At 59.7% G+C, this 12,033-nt stretch overlaps 1 protein-coding gene across 2 annotated transcripts in view; it reads left to right on the top strand.

Annotated features, from left to right (window-relative positions):
- The first annotated feature begins 335 nt into the window (after positions 1-335).
- The window catches only part of PDE6B (phosphodiesterase 6B), a 44,052-nt gene continuing 32,354 nt past the window's right edge, over positions 336-12,033 (top strand). For both annotated transcript variants that reach the window (XM_023206724.1, XM_023206723.1), the window contains exons 1-3: positions 336-849; positions 8,355-8,507; positions 8,868-8,957. In XM_023206724.1, coding sequence (XP_023062492.1) covers positions 382-849; positions 8,355-8,507; positions 8,868-8,957 — 711 coding nt within the window. In that variant the 5' untranslated portion in view covers positions 336-381. The remainder of the gene's footprint in view (positions 850-8,354; positions 8,508-8,867; positions 8,958-12,033) is intronic.

Here is a 12,033-nt window from a genome sequence, read left to right as displayed (position 1 = left end):
GGGACCAACCCAAACCCTCAGGCAGCTCTGCTGGCAGCGTGTCTTGCTGTGTGTGGGATCACCGCCTCAGGGAATTAGTTCTCAGGGCTTGGTCTGCTGGAAGCCAAATGCCTGCGCCCAGTCACCCATGACCCCTGCAACAGGCAGGAGGTCCCCCAGCGGTTACTCCCAGCCCTCGTTCCACGGGGTCTGGTTTTCCCGGAAGGTGGGAAGTGCCGGGGTCCGAGCAGAGGGAGCGCAGGCCCCCGTTTGTGGGAGTGAGTCAGCTGACCCGCCCCCGGGGTTCCTAATCTCACTAAGAAAGACTTTGCTGAGAACAGGGTTTTCCCGGAAGTCCATGCGTGCCGGGAGCAGCAGCGTCTCCAGGGACAGGCAGCCACCATGAGCCTCAGTGAGGAGCAGGCCTGGAGCTTTCTCGACCAGAACCCCGATTTCGCCCGCCAGTACTTTGGGAAGAAACTGACCCCCGAGAATGTGGCTGCGGCCTGCCAGGACGGGTGCCCGCCGGACTGCGACACCTTCCGGGAGCTCTGCCAGGTGGAGGAGAGCGAGGTGCTGCTGGAGCTGGTGCAGGACATGCAGGAGAACATCAACATGGAGCGCGTGGTGTTCAAGGTCCTGCGGCGCCTCTGCGCCCTCCTGCCCGCCGACCGCTGCAGCCTCTTCATGTACCGCCAGCGCAATGGCGTGGCCGAGCTGGCCACCAGGCTCTTCAGCGTGCAGTCGGACAGCGTCCTGGAGGACTGCCTGGTGCCCCCCGACTCCGAGATCGTCTTCCCGCTGGACATCGGGGTCGTGGGCCACGTGGCTCAGACCAAGAAGATGGTGAATGTCAAGGATGTGGACGAGGTGGGTCTGTGCGGAGCCTCGGGGAGGCGGCTGTGTGCATCTCCTGCACCTGTCCCAGGTGTCTGAGGGTCAGCTCGGATACTCAGGCCTCCAGGGAGGCCTCTTATCAGGGCACAGGCTTGTTCTGTGCAGAGGAGCGAGTACCTAGAGCCCCTGCCTGGCACTGTGCCCTGGCCGCCTGCCTCTCCAGCTCAGAGCTTCTGGCTCAAGCTGACATCGTGTGGCCACTGAGTTGGTTAGACCTGAGTCTGGGAGCCTCGGCTGAAGCAGACTCAGGCCCAAACCTGGGTGTCCCTGATTCTGCATCCACGTCCCATGGTGGGGACCGTGTAGGTCGTGTGAGGACCCCTGGCTTCCAGGAAGACAGCCCAGGTGGGGGCTTCAGGGCTCTCTGGGCTGGGAGGGAGGCCCTGCCTTGGGATTTGGGAAGAAGAGGTCACAGTCGAAGGTGGTGCAGACACCCAGGAAGGAAGGGGAGCCTGGGGAACCCCAAGTTCCCACCGTGGCAGAAGTAGCTTTAGTAGCTTTATCCCATGGGAGCCAACACTGGCCACCAGGGGAGGCCAAACCTGGGAGCCACTGAGCACGGGGGTCCAGGGTGGGACGGGGGAGGGAGGAGAGACTGAGATTGAGACAGGCTCGCTGGGGTCACTGAAGGCGGGAAGGCCAGGGCCTGTCCATGCAAAGCACAGGCTGGGGCAGACGCTTCCTGAGGACAGAGGCGGCCCTGGTGGGATTGGAGAACAAGCGTGGTGTGAGGTGCCTGCCAGACTGGGTGAGGGCAGTGGCCAGCAGAGAGCTGGAAAGGCCCTGAGGGGCTGCCTGGCATGGAGGCTCCGAGGAAAGGGGGGTGGAGAAGCCCCTTCTCCCTGTCCCGCACCAGTCCCCAGCTTCCTCTCCCCTTTTCTGTCCCCACGGCTAAGGAGGCTGCAAGGGGCCCAGGCAGCCTCCACTCTTGCTGGATGGGTCTTGGGAATTATCCACCAGGTCGCCTGCCCAGGGGCAAGCGTGGTCCCTCCTTCCCAGGCAGCTGGGGAGGGAGTGGCAATCCTCTTTTTTTTTGAGACGGAGTCTCGCTCTGTCACCAGGCTGGAGTGCAATGGCACGATCTCGGTTCACTGCAAGCTCCGCCTCCCGAGTTCAAGCCATTCTCCTGCCTCACCCTCCCAAGTAGCTGAGACTATAGGCGCCCGCCATCGTGCCTGGCTAATTTTTGTATTTTTAGTAGAGATGGAGTTTCATCATGTTGGTCAGGCTGGTCTCGAACTCCTGACCTCAGGTGATCCACCTGCCTCGGCCTCCCAAAGTGCTGGGATAACAGGTGTGAACCACCGCCCCAGGCCGGAAGTAGCAATCCTCTTATCCCAACGGCAGTAAGCAAGCGGCAAGGCAGTGACCTAGATTCAGTAATCCCTGGGGTTACCTTCGTCTCCACCTCCCTCCTAAGAACTGGGGCACCCACAAATCAATCATGCGTCAGGAGCGTAAGTTACCAGGAAGCCAGGAAACTTCGCAGTGGTGGTGCCTGGGATGGACCCCAGCTGCCTCCTCCCTCCCCTATTCCCTCCTCCCTTCTCCCCTCTCTCCTGCTGCCCTCCTCCCTCCTTTTCTGCTGTCCTCCCTCCCTCCCTTCCTTCCTTCTGCATACAATCCCCAAGACAACTTCTCCTTCCCCACCCTGTCCCAAGCCCGGGCTGTGTCCTTCTTGCCGCCAGGAGTTCATCCCCTGCTGCCACCACCCCTTCACGCCTTTGTCCCCACCCAGTTGATGGTATCTCGTCCCTGCTCTGCGGGTCCCCCTCAAACTGCTGGGCTGTCCTAGGTCCGTCCCTCGGCCTGGCCTGTTCCCCAGGGCTGTTCCAGGTCCTGCCACCCCCACCCCCCGTGCCATGGCCGCACCTGCCCCAGCACTGACCTCCCCTGAGGCCTCTCCCCTGCCCAATGTAGCTGGTGCCTCTCTGAGGGGCTGGGCGTGGTGTCTGCCCTCCATTCTGTGGAGTCTTAGTTATCTCAGACAAAGGGAACAGAGACTTGAGTCTAAATTGCCAAAAAAAAGCAAATTTTCATTAAATGCAAATTTTCATGAAGTGCATCTCAGCACCCTAAGCACTGCCAAGGGGTGGGCTTCTGGGTTCACATCTCAGTTTACAGAAGGGGAGACTGAGGCAGAGCACACCTCAGTCTGGCCCACTGAGCCCTCTTCAGAGGTTGTGAGCCACAGCGGCCGTTGTGGGAGAGCAGCACGTGGCTGTGGTGCGAGAGTCCCTGAGACGGGGCGTGAGTGGCCGGCATGCCACACCCGGGCCACCCAGAGCCTCGCCCACCTGAGCCCTGTCTCCCTGTTTACACTGGGGAAAAATGTCTGCCTCACAAGGGAGCCGCAGTGGCTGAACCGGCCTGCTCCTGAGCACAGGGCTGGCAGGCCCCGGGGAACCAGCTCCTCCCTGAGCTGCGAGCGTCCGTCCTCCTGGAGCTGAGCGTGTCAGGCCAGGGCAAAGGCTGCAGTAGCCTGGCCTGTGGGCCCTCTTGTCCCCAGGGGCCTTTCCCAGGAGCCACCACGGAGGGAGGGGCTGCCCAGGGCTCACACTCTCGGGCCTACAGGGAGCCCAAGCAGTGCCAGGCCACGTGGGACCGGCTTCTGGGAGGTGCAGGGCTTCAGCTGATGGCTCCAAGGCCCTGTCTGCTCCCAGAACTACGCTTGTTGTGTCACAGCACCCCCTGGGGAGACACGGCTGATCCCAGGGCCGGCACAAGGAGGGCGACTCAGGACGGAGCACAACCTTCCTGGAGCCCAGCCCAGGCCTGGGCATGGGTTGTGAACCCTAAAACCTTGGGCTCAGGAACCACAGGTCCAAGAAGGTAGACACCAGGCCCTCCTCCATCCCTCCCAACATGTCAGAAGCCAACGGGGCAGCTGGGTGAGAGGCCCTGCCCAGCCACCCAGTGTCCACGGCCCCCAGACAAGCCTCTCTGCAGGAAGGAAGCACAGGTCGGGTGCAGAGAGGTAGGAGTGAGCGGGCCTGTGAGACAGCACGGCCTTCCCCGTCCGCCGCTGTGCACCCCGGGCAGGGCCGCCGCCCACACCTGATGAGGGGAAGGCCCCGCCATCACCCCTTTGTGGCTCCTCAGACCTGCAAGAGTTCACAGCAGGGGCAGCTGGGATGGAAGATCCTGGCAGACGTGGGGGGGAGGGGCTTGGCCACAGCCCCCAAGTGGCAGGGCAGGACTCACACCACGGCTCTGACTCTGCAGCGGTTTCTGAGCCCAGCCCCGGCCGAACAGCCACGAACCCGCAGTGCTGCGCATGCAGCCTTATCCTCCACCCCTCTTCCAGCTCCTCTCCCTGGGACTGTCACAGGAACCCCCCCCGAAGGCCCGTCCCGGGACCCTCGTGGGTCCCCTGACCCCTGCCCCAAAACACCTCATCACTGGGTCCTGCACGTCGCCAGCAATCAAGACCCTTGGACTCAGTCCTGTGGTGGTCACTACAAGGCTGGACAGAGCAGAGGCATTGAGAACACGGGCTGGGTGGGAATCTGGAGACAGAGGGAGGAGAGCGGCAGGACCGGCCGTCAGCCATGCTGAGCGCAGACGGCAGAGGAGGCGGGGGGCTTGGGCAGTGGAACGGAGGGTTGGGGGTGCTTTGGAGAAGCCACAGTGGGTGTGAAGGTCCCAGAGCCAGGCCCAGCTGCTCGGCTGTGTGAGCACACACAGCCCCCTGGCCTGCTAGAGGCAGAGCAGATGCAGGGGGTTCCCAGGAGCCTGACAGTCCACAGCTGCCACCGCTCCCAGGTGAGGCTCCTGGCACGTCTGACCAGGAGGCTCTGGGGAAGCCCGGACTGGACAGTGGAGAGGAAGAGACCAGCAGGCAAGGACCCCCCAGCCAAGCATCACTACAGGGGACACAGAGCCCAGCGGGTACCAAGGAGGAGAGACGGGAGGCCAGCGGGGGACCCTCCCACCGAGCATCACCACGGGGGGACACAGAGCCCAGAGGGCACCAGAGAGGAGGGACGGGGGGGACGGCGGAGGCCACGTGTTAATCTTCACCACGGTGTGGCTGCATTTCACCACGGGTAATTTCGAAGCTGGCCGTCAGATGGAGAGGCCGAGGGTCCGTCCCTGTGGCTGAGGGGAGTTTGCAGGGCTGTCATCCCAGGAAGTGAAGGCTGGGCTGGGGTTGGGCTGCTGGGCCAACAGGGGCGGGGAAGGGAGCCACTGAGGCTGGAAGCTGCACCAGCCAAGCTGGGACCAAGGTGGCTGCAGCCCGGCTGGTACCAAGGGCCCATCCATGCATGGGCAGCAGAATGACCAGACGCTGAGGAAAGGAGAGCCGGTGTCAGTGAGAGAGTGGCCGGATGTTTCCATGTGGGACTCTTCGCAGTCTTGATGGCAGATTTACAAAAAAGTAAACATTCCCTGTGGTGTCAGGGAAGCTGAGGAGGGCAGAGTGCAAGCTGGGGCTTAGTAGAGATGTTCCTGGGAAGTTGCTGGACCAGCTGCTCCCAGAGGCCTGACAAGGTGCAGGGAAGGAGGAACGAGGGGCAACCTCACTCAAAATCAGCGCTCGGGGGAGCGTAGCTTCTGGCAGAACCTCCGCGGTGGCCAAGCCCCAGTTCTGGCTGCCCGCTCTGGACCTCTAAGGAGCTGTTCCCCTCGCTCCTAAGGGTGTGGGGGCTGGGGAGACACCAAGGGGCCGCAGTCACAAAACCTCAGGGTGAAGGTCTCAGTGCTGGGGCCAAGGGTGTATTTGGCACAGGCCTGGAAGGACCAGGGAGTGAATGGGGTCAGCGGTGAAGGAGAAAGGCTGTTGGCATCAGGATGGTAACTGCAGCCCACCCACCTCAGCTGGGAGAGCTGAAATGGAGCCAGGCACCTGCTGAGACCAGTGATGCAGCCAGGAAGGCAAGGGATCCAGGAGCAGCTGTGAAGGAGAGAGGACGGCAGACGCACGGGCTGAGAGAGCATTTTGCAGAGTCCCGAGTGCACTTAAATCCCAGGATGGGGAGAGACTATGAAGAAGAGAAGGTGACAAATAGTGTGAGGTTCTTGGGTGGAGGGCAGGCCACGAGAGAGGCGGGAAGGCTCTGTGGCTGTTCCCGTACTTTCTTTGTGAAACTAGAGCCGTGAAAATGTGTGGGGCAGAGAGAAGTGACAGTCAGGTCTGAGATCCAGAAAGAAACTGGTAGAGACAAGGCTGGCAAGAGAAGTGAGGCTGAACATTCATCAACCGTAGCCTGTGTGACTATGGGGCACCATCTGAGGGTCACGTTGTGTGGATCCCTGTGGCGCCATCTGAGGGTCACGTTGTGTGGATCCCTGTGGCGCCGTCTGAGGGTCACGTGTGGATCCCTGTGGCGCCGTCTGAGGGTCACGTGTGGATCCCTGTGGCGCCGTCTGAGGGTCACGTTGTGTGGATCCATGTGGCATCAGCTGAGAGTCATGCTGTGTGGATCCATGTGGCACTGTCTGAGGGTCACGTATGGATTTGTGTGTGGCACCATCTGAGGGTCATCTTGTATGATGCCATCTGAGGATCACATGTGGATCCAGGAGGCACCATCTGAGCATCCTTTTGTGTGGATCCGTGTGGTGCCATCTGAGGGTTGAGGGTCACGTTGTGTGGATCTATGTGGCGCTGTCTCAGGGTCACGCTGTGCTCTCTCCAGAATCGCTGGTTTATGTCCGGGTGTCATGCTGTGACGATCAGCAGCCAGGGAAGCACCCCAAGTGAGAGTGTCAGTGAGATTGGCAAGGGATGAGTTAAAAGGCTGGACTCCAGGTAGAAAGGGAGGGAAACAGTCACAGAGAATCTGAATTCAGCAGGGAGCACACATGGTGGCCACTGTCGCACTGACGGCTGGTGGGGGAGACACTGTCCAAACTGCCACAGGCACAACAGGCACCACAACAAGCAGGCAGGAGCGTGCTGTGCTTGGCTCAGGGGACGCAGGTGCCGAGATGAGCTCTCGGGGGACGCAGGTGCCGAGATGAGCCCTCGGGGGACACAGGTGCCGAGATGAGCCCTCAGGGGACGCAGGTGGTGAGATGAGCCCTCCCTCAGTGACCACCCCTCTGCTTCAGATCCAGTAAAGGGATGTTGCCCCCACTGCCCATGCTGCCACCCCTGCCAGGGCTCACTCACCCGTCTTCCTGCCGCACCATCTTTTAAACACTGGTTTTCCTTCAACGCCAGCCCACGTGGCTATGGGCAGCAGCTGCATCTCCAAGAATCAGGAAAGGAGGAGCAGGAAGGATGGGTGCCATTTAGGAGCATTCTGGCACCTCGGCCAGCCCCCAGCAGGCTTCCTCTGGGGAAGGGGGTGGAGGGACGTTGCGAGGAGTCTGCCCTCTGCCGCTGCAGGGCTGCCGTCCCTAGAAACAGCACGAGATGTGAGGCGTATCCCAGGAGCTCCCGTTCAGCTGGTGCAGTGGCTGAGGGCAGAGCCTGTTATTTTTGCCTCATGGACTAGGGAGGAGAAGGCCATAGAACTGCCCTGTGCCTGCTGCAGGTCGCACAGGTGGGAAGTCCAGACCCCAGCAGGGCCGACCCCGGAGCCATTGATCTGGGTCACTGCCCCAGGGCACCCTGGCCTCATGTAAACAAATGTCAGAACCAGGAAGTAAGAGGAGGGTCTGGGGTCACAACCAACTCTCTAAAGGACAGAATCCTGGTCGCCTGGGGGTGCCTGGTCTCAGTAACCCTCAGTGCGTCTGGGCCGAGGCAGAGCTCAGCTGACCTGTTCCTTGGGGGGCCGGAACCTAAAACCAAAGACAGGAGGGGCTGCTCTGAATCTGGTGGGAGTGAGGGTAGGAGTGAGGGTGGGTGGGGAGGCCCCAGGAGCCAGAGGCAGGCAACGTTCTCATCACAGTGAGCCCCAGACCCCAGGGAGCAGACCCCTGGGAGTGTGGGCCTGGGAGGCCAGAGGGGTAGCGTCCAGACCCCAGGGCTGCCAGGACTCCCACCCCAGCTTGCCAGCTGCACCTGCCCTGGCTAAAGTGTCCCACGAACAAGCCCGCAATCAGAATGGCCTCATCCCGCATCCTACCAAGAGCTGTCTCTTGGGGAAGAGTGTAGGAGTGTCCTGCAGGGGGCTGAAGGCAGGAGAGGGTGGCGGACACCAGGAGGCTTCAGGGACAAGGTGAGCAGGCAGGCTCAACGAGCATCCAGGAGGCCCAACGCTGCTGGAGGGTGGCAGGTGTGGGACGGCACGGAAGGTGCCAGGCAGGGTGGGGCCACCCGTGAGGCCTGTATAGGTCTGCTGGACTGAGCACTGGGGGGCACCAGCGTCCTCCGCACAGAGGTGCACGGAGCCAGGCTGGAGTCACAGGGACAGGCCCAGCTCTCACTGCCCAGTGGCCACGTTCCAGTGCCCAGCAGGGCCCCCGGGCGCCTCACACCTGGAGGGCAGTGGCCTCCGCAGAGTTTGGCAGCAACCCCAGTGGTGCGGGCTCCAGGCCCACGCAGTGACAGCCTCTTTAGCTTCTTTCCTCTCCTGCGGCAGTGCCCTCACTTCAGCTCATTTGCTGACGAGCTCACTGACTACAAGACAAAGAATATCCTGGCCACACCCATCATGAATGGCAAAGACGTCGTGGCGGTGATCATGGCGGTGAACAAGCTCAACGGCCCATTCTTCACCAGCGAAGACGAAGACGTGAGTGTAGGGGGCACCTGGGCATCTGCGTGTCTGCCTCCTTGCCTGCCCGCCCGCCTGCCTGCCCACTTGTTCTGTGCTGCGCATCTGCTGGGCTGCTGGGCTCCGCGTGCTCGTCCGTACATCGCTGTGCTCCTGTGTGTCTGCGCACACCTGTGTGTGTGTGTGACAGAGAGACAGCTTGCGTGCCCACCCTGTGCACCTGAGCTTGCGTGTGCCAGTCCATGTCTGTGTGCTGGGCACAGCTTCCTGGCGTGTCTGGGCAGCCTCAGGAGGGCATGTTTCTCCTGCAAAATACCCACGGGGGCACATGTCTGAAAGCTGGAATTTTAACTCCTCTTGTGGCGATTCCCGTTTCAGGTGTTCTTGAAGTACCTGAATTTCGCCACGTTGGACCTGAAGATCTACCACCTGAGCTACCTCCACAACTGCGAGACGCGCCGCGGCCAGGTACCACACGCTGAGCACGGCTCCGCCCGTCTCGCTGCCTGCGCAGGGGCCGGTGGTGGCAGGTGGCATTGTGCTCGCCTGGGCAGGTCCCGGGGTGGGCATTGCTCCGGGGAGAGGAGGCCCCACGGCTTCTGTGGCTGTGCTGAGCTGCAACAGCCAGACGCATCTGCCACCTGCCTGCGATCTGGCCAGAGCGGGTGTGAGGCACCTGCAGAGGGGGAAAGGGGCACCCTTCCTAGAGGCTGCCCCTGACCACCTTGGGAGGAGCCAGCATGAGTGATGAGTGAGCAGATCCGGCCCTGGCTGAGAGAGGGCACGGGGGCAGGTCCAGCCTTGGCTGAGATGTTGGGGAGGGAGGCCCGAGGACCTTATGGAGTCAGGTGTGCCAAGGTGTGTGGGGAAAATGCAGGGGGGTGACCTCCAGGGCAGGTGGTCCTCTGGTCTAAGACCCTGGCTCAGGGGAGACCTGGATGGGTAGTGAGTGGGCTGGGGGAAGGAGGCTCTATGTTGGGGCTGGGAAGCCGTCCACACGGTGGCCTTGGGGCTGAGCCACAAAGGAGAACTGTAAAGACGGCGGGTCACCTCCTGCCTTCCCCGTGTCTTGTTCTGCCTGCGGACGCTGCCTGGCCCTGGTCACCTGGTGCGAGCCTGCTGAACATGGCGAGAAGCTGAGGTCTTTATCTCAGCATCTGGAGGGTTTAGGGGCCTCCTCCTGGCCCCAGGCCTGCCTCAGGGGCAGTCTGGAAAGGCTGGCAGGGCCCCTGACCAAGCAGCCCCAATCCAAGCAGACCTCCCACAGGCCAGGGCCGTGGGAACCAGGGACCAGGGAGACCATCTGTGTAATTTATCTGGAATTATTGCATGAGAGGTTTGTCTCCTCTCCCCATTTACTAATTTATTCAACCATTTATTTATGTCAGTCCGGATTTAGGAGTATTGTATGCTTAGGTTATAATTCAGCACGGTTTTGTTTATTTTCTTGCTCATGTGAGTCCAGCTTTGGCCACTGGGAGCTCTTCTGCTTGGCTCCTGTGCTCTTTTTACATGACCCCATCACTGTGGGGTTTTGCTTTGGCTTGTTTTTTGGTCTTTTGTGTGTTTTTTATTTTTGTTTTGTTTTGTTTTGTTTTTGAGATGGGGTCCATCTCAGCCCACTACAACCTCTGTCCCCAAGTTCAGGCGATTTCCTGCCTCAGCCTCCCAAGTAGCTGGGATCACAGGTGTGCACCACCACGTCCGGCTAATTTTTGTATTTTTAGTAGAGACAGGGTTTCACCATGTTGGCCAGGATGGTCTCCAACTCCTGACCTCAAGTGATCTGCCCACCTCAGTCTCCCAAAGTGCTGGGATCACTGGTGTGAGGCACTGCGCTCAGCCTGTCTTGGTTTTGAAATTCCTCGATTTTTAGCTCTACTGGATGCCCCCACTCATTGTGTATTTCCTGTCCTGGTCTTGCCATCAGCCACTTCTCCAGGGAGCCCGGCTCCTTCTGTTGGAAGCAGTAACAGGAGCTGCAGCCTGGGGGCCGGCAGTGCTGGTTGCAGGGGTCGCTGCTTCCAGGCCGTCTCGGCCAGCACAGCGAGAGGCAGCCATGCTCTGCCAGCCCTTGCATGTCCCCTGAGTGTGCACAGAGCTGCAAATGTTCCTGCACGTGACCATTGCGCTCGGGCTGACGTCTCCAGCCCTGGTCCACAACAGCACGGCTCATTCTGGCTTCTTCCTCTTGCTGCTATGTGAATTCCCATCCAACAGTGGAATGCCTGGGAGCCGTCCTCCACCCAGGCACTTAATTGTCTGATTCCAGCGCAGGGGTATAGCCATGTCAGGATTGTTCACCCACACCCCATGGAGAACAGTGTCACTGAGTAGAATATGGGGTTGATGAAGAGTTTCTTTTGCCTTCAGTCTTCCTGAGGCCAGAAGGCAGCTTGCTCTGTTCCTTCCCACCAGTGATGAGTGAGATTTCCTGCTGCTCTGCAGTCTCACCAGCATTTGGTGGAACTGCAATCTGATGGGTGTATGGTAGCATCTCATTATTGTTGTAATTTACAGTCCCCTAATGACTGATGATGTCACGTCTTTTCATTTACATATCTGCCATCTGTACGTCTTAATCTTTGGTGAGTTGTCTGTTCAGATCTTTTGCCCTGTTTGATTGGGTTATTTGTTTTCTTATCATTTAAAGAGTTTTATTTTTATTTACTTATTTATTTCTTTATTGGAGACAGGGTCTTACTCTGTCACCCAGGCTGGAGTGCAATGGCGCGATCTCGGCTCACTGCAACCTCTGCCTCCCAGATTCAAGCAATTCTCCTGCCTCAGCCTCCCAAGTAGCTGGGACTACAGGTATGCCCCACCACACCTGGGTAATTTTTTTTTTTTAGGGACAGAGTCTTGCTGTGCTGCCCAGGATGGTAGGAGGGCAGCTCTGTGATGTTTTTCTGGGGGTCCACAGTTCACAGGAGGCAGAAATGGCAAGTCAGGCAGAGCAAACATGAGGGAATAGAGGGCGTGTCCCTTAAGTTCATGGGCAAATGTATGAACGGCCTTTTCTAAAGGAAAGGGGGAGAAGTGGGGAGCCCAGGCTTCTGGGCAGGAGAGACGCCTCTAAGTTCTTATGGCTGCTATCAACCTGAGCCATTTAGGTGCAGAACTGGAAACTGTCAAGGGTGACTGAGCCCTGCCTCTGGCATGAGAAAGTTAAACTTGTATTCAAAAGTAGTGCTCAGGCCGGGCGTGGTAGCTCATGTCTGTAATCCCAGCACTTTGGGGAGGTCGGGGCAGGCAGATCACCTGAGGTCAAGAGTTTGAGACCAGCCTGGGCAACACGGTGAAACCGTCTCTACTAAAATACAAAAAATTATCCAGACATGGTGGTGCACGCCTGTAGCCCCAGCTACTCGGGAGGCTGAGGCAGGAGAATTGCTTGAACCCAGGAGCTGGGTTCTCCTCCTCAGGTCCTCCTACCCAGGACCTGCAGTGAGCTGAGATCGCACCACTGCACTCCAGCCTGGGCGACAGAACGAGACTCCACCTCAAAAAAACAAAGGTGATGCTGAGACCAGGAGCAGTGGCT

Source organism: Piliocolobus tephrosceles, chromosome 3, assembly GCF_002776525.5.
Source record: "Piliocolobus tephrosceles isolate RC106 chromosome 3, ASM277652v3, whole genome shotgun sequence".
Taxonomy (NCBI): Eukaryota; Metazoa; Chordata; class Mammalia; order Primates; family Cercopithecidae; genus Piliocolobus; species Piliocolobus tephrosceles.
Note: the sequence above shows the minus strand (reverse complement) of the source record. Positions and strands in the feature narration are given on the sequence as shown.